The sequence below is a fragment of the Caenorhabditis briggsae genome, assembly GCF_000004555.2.
Source record: "Caenorhabditis briggsae complete genome, chrV, whole genome shotgun sequence".
NCBI classification, from domain to species: Eukaryota; Metazoa; Nematoda; class Chromadorea; order Rhabditida; family Rhabditidae; genus Caenorhabditis; species Caenorhabditis briggsae.
Genome location: NC_013488.2, coordinates 1,274,832 through 1,295,371, shown reverse-complemented (window position 1 = coordinate 1,295,371; position 20,540 = coordinate 1,274,832). Strand labels below are relative to the sequence as shown.

The following is a 20,540-nucleotide window of genomic DNA, read 5'->3' as shown; positions in this document are numbered from 1 at the left end:
AAATTCAAGTTTCAAACGTTAGACCACCATGTTAAGATGCCCCAGAAAACNCATCAGGTCCCTCACACAAGACATAGTGGACCGCGGAACCCGGCAGTTGTCCGCTGCGCGCAGAGGTGACATTCGCCGATGTACTAGTTCGCTGTCCTGTCTCTTGTCAGAGAAATCTGAATAGAGTGGATGGAGAATAAGACGGATTCTGACTTCGTGTTGAATAGAAGTCTCTCTCCCCACTCAAACAATTTTTGGGGGCTCTCGGGCCAGGCTTTTCCCCGTGAGGGGAAGGCCGACAGAAACTTTTAGCTAGGATGACTAACTTTTTTCTCTTGAGTATTGATTCAGAAATTTTCTGAAAAAGCATGTCAACTTTTGGAATTTTTCAAATTTTCAAATTCAGATTTGTTAGGTAAATCAACTTAAGAGCAAAGCATAAAATAAGTTGTGTTCTAGTGGACTCAAATTTGCATACTTGTAACGGGCTGGGCCGGGCTTTTTCCCGAATTTCGGAGGCCCAGCCCGCCCCGGCGGCCCTGTCATTCCACAAGTTTTGAAAATTTCAAAAAACGAAAAAAATTTTTTCGAGTTTTTTTTTGATATTTTTTGATCAAACAGACAAACAATCCAAAAAGCACGAAAAAATATAAAAAATTGTATTGAGAGCTCAAAATTCGGTCCAATATGACAAAATTTTTGCTACCGGGTCTTGAAATTTTCCTCAGGCCCAGCCCAGCCCGGGCCCGGGCCCGGGCTCGGGCCGGCCCGGAATTTTACAAGTATGCAAATTTGGAGTTAAAAATTCTTAAAAATTCATTGTTGAACTGGCCAAGTTTCAAATTATTTCATCAACTTTGAGCTGAGTTATCGCTTGGCAAAGTTGCTTCATCTCATGAAAATCACAACGGCGTGCGGTGTGCCATCTTTGGACAATCATAAGAATACCTAGACTTGAGGAATCGCTTTGAAAAGTTCAGTAGATTTGAATCAAACGTTAAATTATATTTCTACCAGTTTTCGTGCTTCCAAGGCACCTGTGTCTAAAGATATACCCGTTTTTATCAATCTGGGTTAGCCTCACATCAGTTTAGGGAAGATCCTAACTTTCAGTGCTAGAAGGAACTTTAAAAACCCCTTCTACCGTATTCTCACCTTCCAAAACTAACCTCAAAAGTGTGCTCAAAAGTGTTTCCAGCTGAAACATTGAAATCCGCCGTGTTGTCGACACCAACCAGTCGGAAGAACGTCGCATCGGAGACATTATGATTCCGAACGAACAGTGTCAAATCGTACTTTCTTCCTTTGTAGTGTTTTCGCGAAATGACTAGATTGGCAAACAACACGAAGATTAACAGTTGTAACCTCATGTTATTCTGGAAAGTTGACCTTAAAAAAAGCATACTGTATTTCATCTAATGGAAGCTTATCCAAACCGGTAACTTTGAGCTCAATTATCTCGGTTCCTATAGGAGATAGCAAAAAGGAGTCATCTGATAAATTATTAACCTTAGTATTGTCTACTTTTTGTTAGTTGACAAATTTTTGATATCTCTCATAGGAACCGAGATAAGTGAGCTCAAAGTCTTTTAGAGCACATACGATACCTGTAAACCGGGCCTTCGCGGACTCTACCGCAGTTTTGAAATTAATATTTTCGGGCCATTCAAATAAAATAAAATAGAATTCAAGGAGTTCTACAAAATGATACTATTTGGAATACTGTATCTTGTCTATTAACAACGTTACAGGGTCATAAAGTTGTGACCGCGTTGCTCAGACGGTTTTGGTTTTTGGCTTGTAACTTTGTTTATATACAAGACATAGTAATCTAAATAGCACCATTTTGTAGTACTCGTCGAGTTTTCATATTTACGTTGGTTGATCTCAACATAGTGATTCTAAAAACAACTATGTGAGGGCCCGCAAAGGCCCGACAAAGGATTTTTTGGCCAAGAATTTTTAAAAGGAGAATAGAAAAAAAAGGAAAGGAATGTTGATTTTGTGGGAGGAACATTTGACATAATTCTGGCAAAAGTCTGTGGCCCTAAAATTGGATTTTCGCTCGAGCTGAGCTAGAAAACCAAAACGAATGGAGCCGAGCAAATAAGAAGAATGTTTTTTGTTCTCTCTTTTTTTTGTTTTCTCGTCTATTCCAGCTGTCAACTTATCATCGAAAAAAGAAAAATGCTACTTCTGGATATGAGAAGAAGGCGGAGAATCCAAAAACGGAAATTGGAAAAGCAAAAACTCTAAAAAGTGCTACTCTGGAAATCAAAGTAATATCGAAATATGCACAGGAAATTGAAAAATCAGCGAAAATCACTCACCTATCGTTTCTGTCGTATCATTCCTCCTTTCCTAGTGCTGCCTATGTACTTTTGTTGGGGTCGTTCGAGTCCAGGAGAGATGTTAATCTGAAAAATTGAATTCTTTAGGTAGAACCTGCAATAGAAGAGCCCCCACAAGTTTGATCCCAATTATCTCGCTTCCTGTGTGAGATATCAAAAAGTTGTCAACTGACCAAATATTTTTGATATTATGATTAACAATTTATCAGTTGACACATTTTTGATATCTTCCATGCGAACTGAGATAAATTGGCTCAAAGTTGAAAGTAAAGGTGTCCTTCAATCAAAACAAAGAGAAGGAAATAAAATGGCCAACTGGGTGGCCTAGAACAAATTCGATTCAAAAAGGTGACAATATAATCCAAGAGTATTTAGTAATCTCACAATTCAATCTAAACCTATTTGAGAAAGGGGAAAATAGTGTGTGAGACGAAGAGGTGCAGACGAAATTAGGAGAAAAGGGGAATTTTTCAAACGTGGAGTTTGATTTGAAGTGACGGTGGAGGGAAACCGGGGGCAGAGAAGAATTATTGGGTCGAAATAATATAAGACAAAAATTTTCGTGGAGATTGAAACCTTAGATACCAGAAATTAGAAAAAAGAGAGGTTGTGAACCTAATGAATTGAACTAATTGGGTGATTTTTGACGGGTGGAAGAAATCGAAACAGTGAGTCATGAAGAATTTGGAAATCGAATTTTTTTAAAGTTGAAAATTCTGATTTTCCCAGAAGAAACAGAAACCAAGAAAAATTATGAAATTCGGAAAACTAGTTGGTACAATTAAGTACCTGTTCGCTTTTTGGATGAATGAGTCATTCCACTTGGCAAATATGTGTACCGTACGAAAACATTTTAGGGTGTGGGAAATTGAAAAAAACAGACATGTAGGCGTTATGGAAAAATGGAACGTTCTAGACAATTCAACTATAGCAAAAGTACTGTAATTGCTCAAAGAGCAGCCCACCAAAGTTGAGCTCAATTATCTCAGTTTCAGTGAAAAATATCAAGAATCTGTTAAATGATAAAATATTGGTGACTTTATGATAAATAATTTGTCAGTTGACCAAATTTTGATATCTTTCACAGGAGTCGAGATAATTGAGCTCAAAGTTGACGGTTGGGGGTTTGGCTTCTTCTAGAGCCTCTCAAAGTAAGCAATTTTCATTTTCGATCAGTTAGAAAAATTGTTGAATTTTTCCAAAAAGTTATTATACAATTCAAAGATCCTCCTCAAAATTTTAGACATGATGTGCCTTGATAAATCGAAAATTTTTATCACAAAATTTTTTTTATCAAAAAAAAATTTATCACAAAATATTTGAATTGATTTCAAATAGGGTCCTCTAGAATGGTAAACTTTAGAATTCAAAATGCTCAAAAATTCTAGAAATTGTAAATTTGACAGTTTGAATTTTGAAAAATGTGGGGAAAAAACTGTAAAACCTGTAATTGAAGGGTCCCCAACCCGCCAACTTTGAGCTGATTTTTTTCGGTCTCTGTGAAAGATCTTAAAAAGTCATCAGCGTATAAAATACTGATAATATTATGATAAACAATTTATCAGTTGACAACTTTTTCATATCTTTCACAGGAACCGAGATAAATCAGATGAAACTAGACGATGTGAGGGCCCTTCTATCACAGGTTTTACGGTAAGCTCAAATATCCAATGAGCCCCAAACCCCCGAGAAAAATTGATTCCCATGTCAACTCCTTAACTTGAGACAGTAGGTGTCATCAGTCTTGTAAATGACGTGGCAGCTGGTTTAGTGTCTTTGGACGGCGTCGAAGAAGACAGTTGTATAAATTGGGAAGGAAAAGAAGAAATTTGAATAATTTTATGGTTTTGGTTCCTACTCCTCCTATTTTGTCACCACCACTTCCGATTCATCGGAAAGCTTGACATCTATCAGAAGGCGTCAGAATTCAGAATTCAGAAACAACAACAACTGAAAAAAAAAACAACAAAAGTGGTTAGGGGGGCAACCAACTTTTTCTCTTTTTTTTTTTTGACTAACCGAATTACTTCTAATTCCACAGAAGAGAACTTTTCTCTTCTTCTTCTTCTCCTATCATTTAGTTTTCATTTTTCGGTGGCAAAGACAAAAAGAAAATGAAAGTGTTTTAACCGAAAAATGGATACTACTAGTCTCTACATAATTACGGAAAGGTTTGGTCATTCAATTCTCTGGAAATAGGTAGGCACATCCATAAAAAAGGGCGTGAGGAAAATAATAGAAACTAGTTGGGATATGCATCTATGTGTTTGTGTTTATTTTGTATAGGAAAAATCTCTGGGGTTTAAAAAGTAAAAAGATGCAAAGAGAATGATGCACTTCTGGAGAAGATATAGCGGTTTTTTGGGTGGGAGGGGAAAAGGAGAAGAGCAAAAATAAGATTGAGAAGAGTCTGAAAAAATTGCACAGGAGAGAAAAAAATTGAGATGAATGTGTTCTTGAAGAAAATCTTAGAAGAAAATCAAAACAAGGCAATTGAAGAAACTAGCGCATCCAAATATTTTCTTAACCTAATCAAGTTGAACAATTGTTCATGTGATCTCCCCGGTAGAGATAAGAAGAGAAATCGGAGGGGGATAGTTAAACGATTTGACAACTATTCGGGAAACTGGTTTCGTGTGACTTGTTAAAAAGAAAAACGAAAAGGAAATCGAAACCGTATCAGGAGAATTAAAGAAAAATATACGGAAAGTTTTGATTCTCTGATCCAGCTCAATTATCTCAATTTTGGTAAGAGATATCAAACATCTGCAAATTATAAAAATGTTGTTGATAATATGATAAACATTTTATCAGTTGACACATCTTTGATAACTTCCACGGGAACAGAGATAATTGAGCTTGAAGTGCGTATACAGGTTAAAAAATTCAGTGAGTCGTCAGATTCCAGGTGCCATTTTTACTGGTTTCTTAAAATTTTCTAGTTTGAAAATAATGATATGTTCTAGAAATCATTAAAATTGTCAATTATTTTAGTTAAAAAATACCGAACTATAAATCGAATGATTTCAGAAGTTTTTCAGAAAAACTAGAACTTTCAACTTTGAGCCAATTTATCTAGGTTCCTGTGGAAGATATCAAAAAGTGGTTAACTAGCAGAGTGTTATTGATAGTATGATAAACATTTTATCAGTTGACCACTTTTTGATATCTTTCACAGAAAATGATACAATTGCGCTCAAATGAACTTGAAGGGTGGCCTCCTATTGGAGTGTTTACGGTAGCTTCTAGTAAAACAAGGTTATGCTGTTGAAGGTTATAAACAATATGAAAAATTTGAAATCCTGAGCTCTTTCAGATAAAAATTCTCCAAAACCTTTACGTCTGTCTATTGTTCCAAAAAACTCAAAAAGTCAAGAAGTTAGAAAGAAACAAATGGAACATCCTAAACTCAAACAATTCTCCTACTGTTCCTCTTGCCCCGGGAGCAACATGTTCCTGTTGATTAACAAACTCAGAGAGAGAGAGAGAGAGAGCAGTAAACGAGCACAAAAAACCTGAGCAACTGAGTAGAGCTCTGTGCCCCCCGTCCCAAAGAAACAAGTGGCACGATCCGCTTATCACACTGTTTGTTCTTTTGTAAGGCATGTGCATCTTTTTCTTCTTGCACCGGCGAGCAATGCAAATTAGAAAGGAAGTCGAAGAATAATTGTTTGGCGGGGGGAAAAAAGAAAAGAAACATTTTTGACCGCGAGAGGAATGCCGAAAATTCGAACTAACGACATACACTGGTTACACCCAATCAGTCCGTCAAAAATAGAAGAATGGCAGTTCTTTGAGAAAAAAAAAGAAAAAGAACGGAGCAAACCGAAAACAGATGTGGAGGAAGAAGGACATCCAATATTCATTCGGAATGTTTGAAGAGCAGAGAAAGAGCTGACAATTGTTTTTTGTGTTGTGTTTTTTGCTGTTTCTGGAGAGAAGCCAAAAAAGCTCTTCTTTGGGAGCTAAAGGTGTAATAGAAGTCATTGTTCTGAAACAAGAAACAAAAAATTGCTTGGAAAAAAGAAACTATACGAAAAAGGTGAGAAGGTCAGATTGAGATATGAGGATGGAAGAAGGTGATCTTTCAAAACTACAGTAACAGCAGAGATTCCGGATTCCGAGAAAATTTTTTATTCCGGATTTTTCAGAAAATGTGTTAATCTGCATCAATTCTCTGCCGTTTTGGAACTTCAGCGATTTAAAATGCAAAAATAAAGCACAACATGTGTTTTTAAACATTTTTTATGCCTATCGGAGACCTCGGCGATTTCTGTATTCCGGATTCCGGATTCCGAGATTTTTTCATTCCGGATTCCGTATTCCGGATTCTGGAAGAAATTGTTTCATCCCGGATTCCGGATTCCGGATTCCGTGAAAATTATTTTTTTCCGGATTCCGGGTTCCGGATTCTGTTTCTCAAAAAAACCATTCCGGACATCTCTGATATACAGATTCACCATGAAACCAGTTTTAGAAGAGCCCGTTAACTTTCAACTTTCAGCCAATTTATCTCGGTTCCTGTCAAGGATAAAAAACTAATAAATTGTTTATCACAATATCACAAAAGTTTTATTAGTTGATAACATTATAAATCTTGCATAGGAATTGAGATAAATCAGCTCAAACTTGACTGAACCCTTCTAATACAGGTTCTATGGTAAGTTGAATTTTCCATGTCTTTTGCAGCAAAGTCCTTTGGATGGTCTAGAAAACTAGCTTTTGTATATGGGGATTTTTCCTAGTAAAACTACATTTGAAATGTTTTGGATTAAATTTTTTAGAAATCCGAGAGAAAAAAGCAAATACCGTAAACACGACTTCAAGCTCATGTATCTCGGTTCCTATGAGTGATTTCAAAAAGTTGTCAACTGATAAAATGTTACTGGTCTTTTGATAAATAATTTATCAGTTGACAAATTTTTCATATCTCTTACAGGGACCGAGATATATAGACTCAAAGTTGACCGTTTGGGTGGCATTCCAGCAGATAAACTTGGTGAAACATTTAAGCTTTTTTTTTGGTAGGACTAACTCTTGCGGGTTAGTCCTTCTTAGCTTCGTTTTACCATTTTCTTTCACCGGTTCTCATCACTCTTAATTTATCTTTAAATAAACGAATGCATAATATTATTTAAGCTTGGTTATAACTTGGTTAACCTTAAGTTAGTTAAAACACTTTTGATAATTATGAGCAACTGACTATAAGTTAGGAAGAGAATAAGTTTGGAAATTTAGAAAAAAAAGGAAAAGTCCGAGTATTCGTCTGAAACTCAATAGTAGACTCCTAACCTGACCAACTATAGTTTCTAGAAACTTCTCAACTCATTTTTTCTCAACAAATATATAATTAAATCGAAAAGAAAACGAAAGAAATCTCTCTACTACTAATGCATGCAAAAAGCCAGGTGTCGAAGTTCTCAAATTATGAAAAACCGCGAAACGAAATTATCGCGAAACCCGATATTATACATATTGAAGAATCGTAAAGGAAAGGGGGAGAAAAAGTGCAGAAGTCTCTTCTTCTTGTTATAAACCTAAACTATCTCAACCTAAACACTCTTCCACAACTAATCCTAGTAGGGGTTGGACCAAATATACATAAGGAAAGTGCAAAAAAATAACTGGAGGTTTCGTTTTGCGAAGAAGCGTATGTAAAATAATATACGAAAGAAATATGAGAAGATAAAGTGAAGGGATACTGTAGCAACGTCATTAGATACATTTTTTAACTAAGTGTATAGTGAATGAACACGTCTTCTTCTTTTTCCGACGTCGTGTCTTCAATGAGACTCATCTAATGAATCGGCACCAAATCTTTAAAAGTTGTCTGCGTCTCTTCGTCTCACACACTCTTTGATCCTCGCCGTTTCAAAAATTATTGCTCACTGGGGGATCAAAGAAGACGTGAAGGGGAGAGAGAGAGCAAATACTCAAAACCCACAATAACAACAATAGACTAAACGAGGAATTTGGTTTGTTTTTTTTTTTAGTAAACTACTAAAACACTAACATTCTAAAAAAAGATAACTCAAAAATTGACGGATTGGTTGTGTGAGGTTCCTGACAAAAGTTTTCAACACTTCTTTCTTCTTTTTTTTGGTTTTTTTGCGTGTGGTATTGAATTTGTAAACATTGGTTTTTGGGAGGGAGTTGATGATGATGATGATGCTCGGAGGGGCAGCCGGAAATGAAACAAAGAAGAGGGAGGCGCGAAACGATTGAGTTACCACCCCAAACATTTGAAAAAATGAAACCGAAATTTTGTTTTCTTTTTTTGCTTTGAGGTGGGTCAACTGGAAAAACAGGGAAAATTTAGCACTGATTTAGTGAGGAGATAAGAAAAATGTTGGTGCGAAAAAAGTTTGGACCCACGCTACTCCTCCCACCCTCTCATCCTATATGTGCTATTTAAGCTCAATTATCTCGGTGCCTTCAAAAGGCATCAAAGAGTGGTCAACCAACAAAATGTTGATGATATTATGATAAATAGTTTATCAGTTGACCACTTTGTGATATCTTTCACAGAAAATGAGATATATGGTCTCAAAGTTGGGGGTGTCCTATTAGAGTGACGGTAATCGCAAAACGGAGGATTGAGAAACCGAACTTTTATTTTCACTGAACCCCCATTTTTATGAGTTAGAAACCGAAGAAACCATTTTTTACTTCAAGCTCAATTATCTCGCTTCTTGTACAAGATATCAAAAATTTGTTCACTGTCAAAATATTTACCATAATATCACTAACATTTTATCAGTTGACAACTTTTTGATGGCTTTTACAGGAATTGAGATATATAAGCTCAAATTAGGTGACCCTCCTATTGATGGGTTTATGGCAGAAGCTCACCCAAACAGTCATTTTTGAGCTCAATTATCTTGCTTCCTGTAAAAGACATTAAGATTTTGTCAACGGATAAAATGTATATCATAATATTACTAACATTTTATCAGTTGACAGTTTTTTGATATCTTTCATAGGAACCGAGGAAATTAGGCTCAAAGTGCACGTATAGGAAACGAGAATTTCCAACATCATTTGTTTTAATGGCATGTTGTCCTAATTAATCGAAATTAGTTATCCAATTTATATGGCTAACGGACAAGTGTGAACCTACAGAAACTTCCACGAATTCCTAATTGTTAGTTTAGAGAACAAGAACAAATTTTAATTCAGCGAACCTCTGAAAATTTCATTTCCTTGGTTTGCTAGAAAAATCTAGAAACAAAGGAACTTTTCCAAACAATCTTTAACTGTCTAACAGTAGAAAAAAAGAATAAAGAACACAGGTAAACAATAGAGAACTGAACAAAAAAAAACAACAAAAGAAGAGGAAGAAGAAGCTGTAATCAGATACACCATCACTAATTCCAATACTACCAACCAAAAAAAAGGTGCTGAAGGGCAATAAATCTTGAGAAAAAAAGCGGGAAACGATGTCTTCTTCTTTTTTTAACAAAGCAAGAGAAGAAGGGCGTGGTGGTGATATCGTAACCTTGTAAACAACAAAAACGCCTATCTTCTGAATTCTGAATACCACGGTGAAAAATGCGAGATGATTAGAGAAGAAAGTTTTTTGTCTCTGTATTCTTTTTTTTTGTTGTTAAAATGGGAGAGAGAGTGAGAAGAAGAAGGACATGAGATGGTTTTGTGGTTTTGAGAAGAGTGGCAGATGATGATGTGAGGAGAGAGAAGAGGAGAGGAGAACATCGTCTGATTGATGGCATATTGTTCCGAATTGAACTGTGAAATGGGCAGAAGGTTGGCAGTTTTGGGGGCAAGAGGAGAAGAAGAAGTACAAAAGAAGAAGGGGGAGTTTGGGAAAAACCAAATATTTGTTGAAGCGTGTTCATTTTTCTGCTGACTGTCAGTTACAAAAGAAAATTTGTTGGCAAGTGCAAATCGGGAAGCGGTTGGGGTCTCAAAAACCGAAACCAAATATTATAGAAATTTTTTCCGGGAGGAACGGATCGTGGAACAAGTTTGGAATGTATTTTTTCGTACTTTTGATGGAAGATGTATTTTAAAAAGTGCCGGGTATGCTTGAGAAGATTCATTTAAACCAGTGTATATACAAAGAATATTCTTCGAAAAACTCCTCGAAAATTTTTCGTGCAATTTTCGGAACGCATACATTTTAAAGTGATGGCCTAACTTTTGCAATAATAGCCTAGAAAAGACCCAACATGCCCCTGGTGTGTTTTCCAAGTTTATTTGAAGTGGTGGCCTAACTTTTGCAACTTGAGTTTTCTAGGCCACCAAGTTAAAATGACATAGAATCGGTCTGATATTCACGTAGTGTTATTTCTAGGTCTTTTTGAAATGGTGGCCTAATTTTTTCAAGTTGAGTTTTTCTAGGCCACCATGGTTAAGTGACCTAACAACACACCAGGGGCATGTTGGACCATTTCTAGGTTATCTTACCATGGTGGCCTAGAAAAATCGACCTGAAAAAGTTAGGCCACCACCTCAAATTGAAGTTGAAAATGAACAAAACATGAGAAAAATGTCAGCAACGGCACGGCAGAAAATTTTTTAAATTTCCAGTAGACAATTTCCAACAGATACGGTAAGACAAGTATGACTGTAGCATTATAAATTTCGAATATAGAGTGACCTAGTTACAGTAAAACCTGTAATAGAAGAGCCCCCACATTGTAAAGTTTGAGCTCAATTATCTTGATTCTTCTTGAAGATATTTAAAAATGGTTAACTGACAAAAGTCTTCTGGAATTATGAGTAACAATTTATCAGTTGGCAACATTTTCCTATTTTTGACAGGAACCGAGATAGATTGGCCCGAAGTTAAAAGTAGGGGGGGCCCTTATATTACAGGTTTCCCGGTAACTGCCATTCCCGATGAGATAACCCACACCTCTTCCAATTTTCTTCAATAATACCGATAAACAAAAACCAGCAAATGAAATATGCATGAGAAAAAATAAGTGAGAAGCGGAGAAAATAAATCAAAAATAGTCTCACACACACACATACAAAGTCCACAAGTGAAACTTAATCTTTTCGCAAAGCGAGAAACTGCTTGGTGGAGAGTAGAGTATGGCAATAAAGTAGTCGTTTTTCTTCTCCTTCCCAACGGAATGCATAAATCATAACCTTTCGGTTATCTGGAGAAAGACATAAAAATAGAGAGTAAGTAAAAGAACACAGTTGTTGTTGGAACAAATTGAGCGAAAAAGAGAGAAAAGGGAAAGAAATTTAGGTAGTTTCGAACACTTCTCCTTGCATTTTAAAGTTGACAAAAGACAATGAATATAAATAGATGTGAAGTTCCAAGAAACAAAAAGAAAAAGGGGTTCAAGAATCGAACAAGGAATTGGGGATTTCCTCAGGTTCCATAGAAAGGAGAATAGAAATGAACTGAGGAATAAAACATGGAACAGGTTTGGTAAAAAACCACAATCTAAAGATTAAAACATCAAGATCTTTAAATTTGTCGAACCAAAGTTAAACTTCAGGATTTCAGAATTTTTGAATTTCTACATTTCTGAATTACTCTCCAGTAAAATGAACATGTTTTTGAGCTCTCAGCGATAGCAGGTTTGAAAAAAAGACATTTATTGAACTCGCAAAATTTAATGAAAACTAAAAATTGACTGTGCAGCTGCTTCTACTCTTTCCCATAAAATTGGTTCCAAATTTTCTTCGACTTCAATCTGACGATAATTGTCATGAGAAGTTGGATCATTGAAACAGACGGATTTCAGAAAACCAAAATCCAGAACCAGAAGGATTTGATTTTGGTAGAACGAATCCAAGTTCAGAATCCATCATCTAAATTTGAGTCAATGTATCTCGGTTCCTGTAGAAGATATCAAAAAGTAGTAAACTGGCGAAATGTTTTTGATATTATAATAAGCATTTTGTCAGTTCATCACTTTTTGATATCTTCCACCAGAACCGAGATAAATTGACTTAAAGTTTAGGTTTGGGAGAGCCCTTACGGTATCTTCTAACCGTTAACTTTGACCAACTCTTTCTCGGTTCCTGTGGAAGATATCAAAAAATTTTGAACAGCAGAAATGTTTGCCTTAATTTTATAAACATTCCATCAGTTGACAATGTTTTAATATATTTAACAGGAAACAAGATAATTAGGTTCAAAGAGACGATCTTTTCAAGGAATTTCACAGATTTCAATGTAAAAATTCAAGTTTATTTAAACGTGATGAAAAAAAAATTGCAAAAGAAACCCCGTGGCAAAAAATACTTTGAAAGACAATTAAAACTCTAGAAAAAAACCACTACGTGAATTGGTTTAAAAACCATTTACCTCTGGGAAAGTAATATAAAAGAAGAGGGAAATGAAGAATCAGTTCTCACCTTCTCTGGGCTCCAGAGAAGGTGACCCCGGGATCCTGGGCTCTAGGACCCTGGGCTCTAGGACCCTGGGCCCTAGTTCCTGGGTCCTGGGTCCGGGTGACCTGGGTCCGGGTGACCTGGATCCGGGTGACCTGGATCCGGGTGACCTGGATCCGGATGACCTAGGTCCGGGTGACCTGGATCCGGGTGACCTGGATCCGGGTGACCTGGATCCGGGTGACCTGGATCCGGGTGACCTGGATCCGGGTGACCTAGGTTCGGGTGACCTGGGTTCGGGTGACCTGGATCCGGGTGACCTGGATCCGGGTGACCTGGATCCGGGTGACCTAGGTCCGGGTGACCTGGATCCGGGTGACCTGGATCCGGGTGACCTGGATCCGGGTGACCTGGATCCGGGTGACTGTATCTCATTCTAATCGGTGTGATTCTTCGGTGGAGAGGCGGAGCTCCTGCGGGGACACATCAAACACCCGGGCCCCCACAGTCAAAAAATTATTTTTGTGGAAAATGTGAAAAAATCAATTGAAACTACTTATATTTCCTCAAGTTTTGAGATTCGAACGTTTTAAGTGTAGCCAGGAGATTGTAGCCGCCGACAGGCGGCGGAAATCGACTGGTTATTTAACATTTCAGGTATCTTCGATCCACTCCAACGAAGTGCCGTGTCAGAGAAAATCAGAAATAAAACGAATCACAGACGGAAAAAGGGGGTTTCTTTATGTTGATGGTACCTATTTTAATTTTGTAGTTCACAATAATTGACTTGACGACATTTTTTATCCTCAAATTCAAGATTTTCAAATAAAATATTATTTGATTCTCAATTTTCTGATTTGTAGGAAAGTTTAGTCTGTCTCTTCATATTTGTCTTTTTTGTTTCTTCTTCTTTCTTCTTCCCAATATTCTATTCTGTATGCTTCAAAATATTTTTGGACAATAAAAAACATGATGTATTTGTTTTCTGAATTCTCGAAATTCTAATTGTGAGTCGTCCTATATCTCTTTATGGCGCTGGAGAAACGGCTTGATAGAAGATGTGATTGAAATCTTGGCACTCTTCTGGAATCGGGAGCCCGTCAAAAAAATGACAAGCTCGTAATTTTTTTTTGCTTATGACGATGTATTCAACCATCAATTCGATATTCCACTACTCCGAAACTAACAAGCTTCACCTATCGATGAAATGTGAAAAAAGTCTACCGAATGTCACAAATGTGCAAGAAACAAAGATTGAGCCTGGAAATGTTGACCCACAATTTTTGGCAAACGTTTTGACGATGTATCCTGATTCTCATACTCTATCTGTAAGGAGAATTGTTGGAGATATACCGACCGAGTCTTTATTTTTTCCAATTCAAAATATTCAAGTAATGTATAAGTCCGGACCAGATTACATTCATGTAAGTTTGTTTGGATTCATTTCTCATTGTTGGAATTTCTTTTTTCAGAACTTTGTCGGTCGAAACATGCTGTTGAGTTGCGTTTTCTTAACTAACCAAGATCTCATAAAGTTTCTTAAACAATGGATTTCTAAAGAAGCTTATCACAATCTGGAGACTCTCTCCATGCACATAGTAACTGAAATAAATGCCGTTCTGATACGTCAGTCAGTCGAATCTGAAGAATACGATCCGAACGAACCAGAGAAGAGACCAAAGGATTACGTTGTTGATATACCGGAAGTTTTCTAATAATGGATAGTCTTTTCCTATTATTTATTTAATATTTCATGTATGTTGGCTCGCTCTCCAAGAAGTATTATCTCAACGAAGGTTTTGTCGAAATAAAACGAATCACAGACAGAAAAAGAGCGTTCCTTGCTGTTGGTAATTATTATGTTGATTTTCTAGTACTCTTGCTAAATCAATAACTTCATCTATCCTATTTCTCTTTCTTCCAACCAAATATCTTCCCAATTTTCTCTCAAATCTCCCCGCTGGGTTCTTTTCTATTTTTTCTGTTTACAAAATAACGTTCATGCCTTTCATTCAAAGAATATTTATCTAAACAACAAATATAACAACATTATCAAAAGAAAAAAAAGCAACAAAAAAAAAACTCCAGGATCACTCCTTATTGATCCGTTGATTTCGCTTCTCTCTCAACGCGCGATCCCACGTGGCAAACGGTTCCATCGTCAGAACGCCGGTGGTGCTTGTGAAGAACTGTTGTAGATCGATGGCTGAAAGAGACAAATGATTTTTTTTCGAAAATTAAACTCTTTTGAAGTCTCTACCATGCGTCTGCTCGTACTTATCGGCCTGCACAATCATGTCGAACTTGTCGAGATGCTTGACGACGCGCGCCGTCAACGACGCCGCCTCCTCGTACTCCTTCCACAGCATCGTCCACTCATCGCCAACATTCGGAACGTAGGAGGCAATTGTGTCGATTGCCTGAAAATTGAAGTTTTTTTTTTGAATTTTCGCCTTTTTTATTCCGCAAACGATGCTCCGAAATAACGGACGCGCGGGGTTTAGCGGAAATTTTCAGCGATTTTTTTTATTTTCCAGGGAGATTTTTAGGTTTTCTACTGGAATTTTGTGTTTTTCATGAGCCCCTAACCTTTTTCTCGAGATCAAACTTGTCTTGATCTGAAACTCCACAATGTGGAGTGATATCACCGGCGATAGCCTCTCCGATATCGTGTACAAGTGCCATTTTCACAGTTCTCATCGCGTCCAGATTATCGATTTCCCCTTCCAACGCCATCGCGAGCACCGCCATTCGATACATGTGGCACGCGACGGTTTCTGGCTCCGTTACTCCACACTTCACCCATCCGGTTCGCTTGAGATGCTTCAGGTTGTCGAGAACGTCGAGGAGCTCGAAGATTTTCAATTTCGACGACATTCTATCGGAGGAAACTTTGTAATATGTCGAAGAAGCTTCTGGAGATATCGATTGGCAACCTACACTAATTGAGAACTTTGAATGTAAAAGATTCACAGTGAGAACGCCTTCATAATTTAGAAAAGAATGTGTGTCTTAACCTCAATTAAAGACTCAATACATACACGAAAAAACCGAAATGAAATGAGAGCGGAAACTTATTGGAAAGCGGGAAGAGAGGGCAAAAGAGACTATATATGGAGAGGGATAAACTAGAAAAAAGAAAGTGATAGCTTAGATCAATCAATAATAGGGGAAAGAAAAAAGATTAGCACAAGAAATACAATAGTTATATAACAGGAGATAGTCCTCCAATGAGCATGATTTTCAAGGGACTTTAAGGGGCAATGAGGGGTGTGAGCATCTTCGTTTACTAGAGGAGACGTACATTTATAATCGGGAGAAGGATAGGGAGGAATTTATGGGAGATAAGAATAAGGCAAGCGATTTGATTTGGGTTAAGCCCGAATTGGAAGAGAGAGAGCAGGGTACAAAAAAAAGGAGAAAAAGAAATGTGATTAAAAGGAAACTTTTACACGAAGAAGGGCGTCAGACACAAATTCTTCATCGGGTAAAAAAAGAAAAGAGAAAGAGCTGATAAGTAATAGGAAAAGAGCCGTTCAGTTATGACATCTTGAACAATTTGAATCACTCCGTTTTCGTCTTTCCTCGTTTGTTGTTCGGAGCATTCGCTTGCGGTGTCACCGAAGCAGAAGCAACAGCAGCACTTCTAGCAGCCGTTTCGGCTTCCATCACGGCTACAGCCGTTTCCATCTCTTCCCTTTTGATTTTGTTCAGCGCGACTCCACGGTGAACATCCGCAACCATTGAATTGTATCGCTCTTCTTTCTCTCTCCCCGCCCTCTCCTTACGATTCACCTCTGCTGCCTGTTCAGCCATCTTCGCCGCTTTCCTCTTGGCCACTTCTGCGGCGATCGCCTCCGATCGTTCGTCCTGGTGATTCGGATTAACGGGATATTTGAACAATGGTTCGACTTGCTCTCGAATCTTCAATTGAATCGCTTGCACCATGAAGAACGAATCCTTGAATCGATGACTAGCCGTCTCGGAAACGTTGATGTTGAGAGTGATTTGCCTGTTTGGACTGTCCGGTAGTGTATCTAAAAACGGAATAAAATTAAGGTTTTCCGAACACTAATAGTTAAACTTACGAGTCACACTGTTTGGAAGAATGTATCCATAAATCAATCCGTTGTGCTCCCACGAGAAGAATGGCTCCAGAACATCGACTCGTTCCATGCAGCTATCCGCGTAACTGATACTGAAAAAAGATACTTTTTTCCGGATAACTCAAAGCAAGCTAGCTTACGAAATAGGCGTGGTGAGCACTCGCACCGGTCGACAATTCTTGATATCACTCGTATAATCGTTGCGCTCTTCACTACTCGCCATCCGTTGTTTCTCCTTATCAGCGATAATCGCAGCGATTCTATGAGTGTCGGTGAGCATAGACGTACGGACTATATGAGGTGTGTGTGGTCCCATAGTCGTGTCGAATCGAGTGTATTGGCATGGAATCAGGAAGAGAACCTGGAAATTGAATTTTTCAAATTTTAAATGTCGATTAAAAACTCACCACTGGCCCCTTTCCCTCGGCTCTTTCGATCGACATTCGCAGAGTTTTCTCAAATCGATTCTTTTACGTTATAGAAATCTGCTCGACAGTCACTTACTTTCAACACTCCTCGATCCATCGCCGTTACCAACGGATCCATAACATCGCCTCCGATGCGAACTTGGTGAAGGGCAGATTTACAGGAATCGACTCCGAGATTCAGACGAGGATCGGCTTCAATCAGTAGAGCCTCGACCCACGAGACCATTGTCAAATTCAGCGATTTGACGCGCGCGTTGATGAACTCACGAGCCTTGTAAGGAATCGCCATCGCACAGTGATCCTCGTAGTCCGACCAATCCTTGTTCTGAAAGAAACAAAAAGGAATTTTTGAGAATTAAACATGTTGAAAACTCACAAGGCTCTGTCGAGTGGATCTCGGGAAGATATGATTCAAGTTGAGCGCTCCACCAATATCGGCACCGTGCCACATTAGCTGACGAGCAATCAAGCTTTGGTGTCTGCGAAGAGCTAGCGCAACTGGCGACTTGAAATAATCGTTGAGCTCGTTGAGAGCAGCTCCTTGTCGCAGAAGAACATCAACTTGGCATGGCGATCCGGTCATTGCGGCGAAGTGGAGAAGAGTCTGTCCACCGGAGAACCGATGCGACAAGAACTGAGACTTCAATTCGGGATTGCTTTCACACTGCGAGAGGAAGAAATGTAGAACGGTGCACTTGCGGTGACGATCCTCGTGGCATGGCTTCTCGTTCAGAGCTGTCGAGGCGAGATGCATGAGAATCGAGCAAGCACGCTTCTCGATGGTGTTGTCCTCGAAGCGCTCATTGAAATATTTGGTTCCCCACTGTAACAACGATGACACAATGAAGCCGATGCGTTGTGGACGTGTTCTTTGCGCAAGTGGAATGTTGTCTAGCTCCTTGACTCTTCTACTCGACTTGGCCTCCTTGCGAGCAATGTATCGTTCAACCTCGCCAAAACGAAGGAGAATATCACGAAGGTCTTTGTGTAAAACAGTGCGAAGTGTCTGCTTCATCCACTCGTCTCCAATGGATTCGATGTAGGATTCCAAGAAGTTCGAGAAGGTGTCTTGGATGATTTTGTACTCCTCCGCTCTCGCACCACGATCCATGTCTGCTTGAGATTCGAACTCAGCTCGCCAATTGACAATCTTCGCTCCATCAGCAACGTATTCCGAATATTTATGCTTCATGATGTTCTTCGCGCCGCTCATCGATAAAGGAAGCACTGGTTCATCGTCTGACATGCCAGATCCTGCGATTCCAAAACCCATACGATGGAGAAGCTTCACTGATGCTGGCAGACTGATGTAGTCTCCCCTGAAACGAATGATAAGGATTATTTAAACTAGACTTACAGTCAGCGAAATATAACTTACAGCCCTGTGACGTAGCGCAAATATCGCACCTGTGAATGCCTGTGGAGATCCGTGAAGCGCATCTCGTGACCCAGCTCCTCTTCGCCACGAAGAAACGGAATGGCGACGTCGCGGTTGGTGCCGAGGAACATCTGAGCCGCAGCATTTGTTCCACGTACTATCATCTCACCGTCTCTTACGTCAGATCCGCCAGCAGACTCGTCGAAGTGGTGCACCTGGAGATTCTCGTTGCCACCGCACACGACCTGCAGCGGCGCTTTGCTCTTCTGCCCCGGATACTGAACATCACCGTTCTCCTTCCTCTCCATAGCCTTCCGCTCCTTTTTGGTCAACTGCTTCTGCTTGCCGTTGCCTTTGTTGGCAGGCTTGTGCTTGGCGCTGCTTGTCTGAAACTTCGAGATTTGTAATGTAATCAATCTAAAAAAAAAAACAACAAAAGATTTTACCTGTTGCTCTTCTTTAGATGCATACGTTGACGGACCGTCTTCTGAAGGTATCGGCACGAAGTGTGTGTTGTCTGTGACTGGAACGCTTTGCTCATCGGTGACAAACCGCACTGGCATCTCTCGCTGCGACATTATCCGACGCATCTCTTCAGTACGATCACGCATTCCCACAACGTAGTTTGTCGAGCTACAAGCTACGCTTTGGCTGGTGCCCTCCTGACTGTCGTTGGTCATTGTGCCTTTCTCGTTGTCTGAAACTGAGGAGACGATTATATATATATATATATATATGATGGTGATGATGGTGATGAAGGGAAATAACAGGAAAAAGTGGGCTGCCACAAAAATCGCATCTAATTATTATTTGTATTTGAAAGTCAATCGGCAAGAAGGAAAGTGAGCAAGCAAGGAGCACATTTCCTTTTCTGGGTTCCGCGAGCAGCGTGTTTTACGATGGCGCGCGAAAGCAGATGCCCTTTTTAATGAAGCAGAAGATGGATTGCTTCATCGCTTCTCGAGACAGGATAGATGAAAAATCGTACCGAATCCACCAACAGATCCGTCACTGTCGCCTGCTAGTGATCCGTTCTCAGAAGACGTTCCCGAGTTGTCCGAAGACGAGGAGGAAGAGGAGGAGCCGCCACTCGAGTCGACAATCGAGCTTTTCCGCTTTACAACGACCTCGACTTCTTGGCTCGTTCCTTCCTTCTTTTTCCCGTCCTTCGACTTCTTGTTGTCCTTTGGCATTGAACCCGACAAATGGTACGGCTGTTGCTTCTGACAGTCGTTCTGTAATAAAACCAGAGCGAATGGTGATGAGTTCTGACGATGAAAAGAGAATCTATTTAATGAGAAAACGAATGTAGGTGTCTGTGTGCTTGCTGGGCGACGACGATGACGATAGTGGCGAAACAGAGACGACCAGACGGACTCGCACACAAGCCACCGCTCACCACGCACAGAGACACACACCGATAGGGGGGTTTTGCAAAGGAGAGAGCATTAAAATTGGAGAGGCCGACAAGGGAAAAACGAGAGAGAAAGAGCGTCGACGGAGTGTTCAAAATCAACTGGGGACGACGAGAGACGACGATGGTAGAGGAGGAGGTCCCGCTAACCGGAGAATGGAAAGGAAGAGAGAGAGAGAGAGATGAAAATAACTCTCTGCAGCGGCAGATAGGGGAAAGAGACGACAAGAAATGAAGAGAGAAGGCGTGGTAGATTGGTGTGCTGAGATTAAAAGGGTGATTTGAACTTCTAGCTGCTCGTTGGAAGCATCGTAGCGGAACGGAAGCTTCCGGAAGCCGATGAGATTTGTATTATGATTGTGAAATCGAAAAATGTGGTGCCAAAGTTTAAAGGCGCATCGGCTCGAAATTCCATTAGGTCTCACCACGAAAACAGTAAGCTTGAACAAAAGGGGGTACGACGAATTCGAACGTTTTCAAATTCGAACAGACCTAAAATCGAACTGATTCAATTCAGAACAGTCCTTTTTTCGCACACGTACCAGAACAGAA

General features: G+C 39.3%; 5 protein-coding genes across 5 annotated transcripts in view; 1 reads left to right on the top strand and 4 right to left on the bottom strand.

The window, feature by feature from the left end:
* Positions 1-1,361, bottom strand: part of CBG01517 — a gene marked incomplete at both ends in the record, with an annotated part of 3,588 nt that extends 2,227 nt beyond the window's left edge. Inside the window, one exon of the mRNA XM_002635300.2 lies at positions 1,161-1,361. Coding sequence (XP_002635346.2) covers positions 1,161-1,361 — 201 coding nt within the window. The remainder of the gene's footprint in view (positions 1-1,160) is intronic.
* An 11,397-nt stretch (positions 1,362-12,758) lies between these two features.
* Positions 12,759-13,097, bottom strand: CBG01516 (the record flags this gene model as incomplete). The annotated part of the gene is made up of 1 exon (XM_002635299.1): positions 12,759-13,097. The coding sequence occupies one exon, from the start codon at positions 13,095-13,097 to the stop codon at positions 12,759-12,761; it is 339 nt and encodes a 112-aa protein (XP_002635345.1).
* Positions 13,098-13,798: 701 nt separating this feature from the next.
* CBG01515 lies at positions 13,799-14,377 on the top strand (the record flags this gene model as incomplete). The annotated part of the gene is made up of 2 exons (XM_002635298.2): positions 13,799-14,086; positions 14,135-14,377. 2 exons carry the CDS (start codon positions 13,799-13,801, stop codon positions 14,375-14,377), a joined length of 531 nt encoding a protein of 176 aa, XP_002635344.2.
* A 375-nt stretch (positions 14,378-14,752) lies between these two features.
* CBG01514 lies at positions 14,753-15,539 on the bottom strand (the record flags this gene model as incomplete). The annotated part of the gene is made up of 3 exons (XM_045236604.1): positions 14,753-14,868; positions 14,923-15,082; positions 15,252-15,539. The coding sequence occupies 3 exons, from the start codon at positions 15,537-15,539 to the stop codon at positions 14,753-14,755; spliced, it is 564 nt and encodes a 187-aa protein (XP_045091846.1).
* A 687-nt stretch (positions 15,540-16,226) lies between these two features.
* Positions 16,227-19,767, bottom strand: CBG01513 (the record flags this gene model as incomplete). Its single annotated transcript, XM_045236603.1, has 8 exons — positions 16,227-16,699; positions 16,751-16,860; positions 16,909-17,129; positions 17,176-17,223; positions 17,273-17,521; positions 17,573-18,515; positions 18,575-19,271; positions 19,563-19,767. 8 exons carry the CDS (start codon positions 19,765-19,767, stop codon positions 16,227-16,229), a joined length of 2,946 nt encoding a protein of 981 aa, XP_045091847.1.
* Positions 19,768-20,540: the final 773 nt, after the last annotated feature.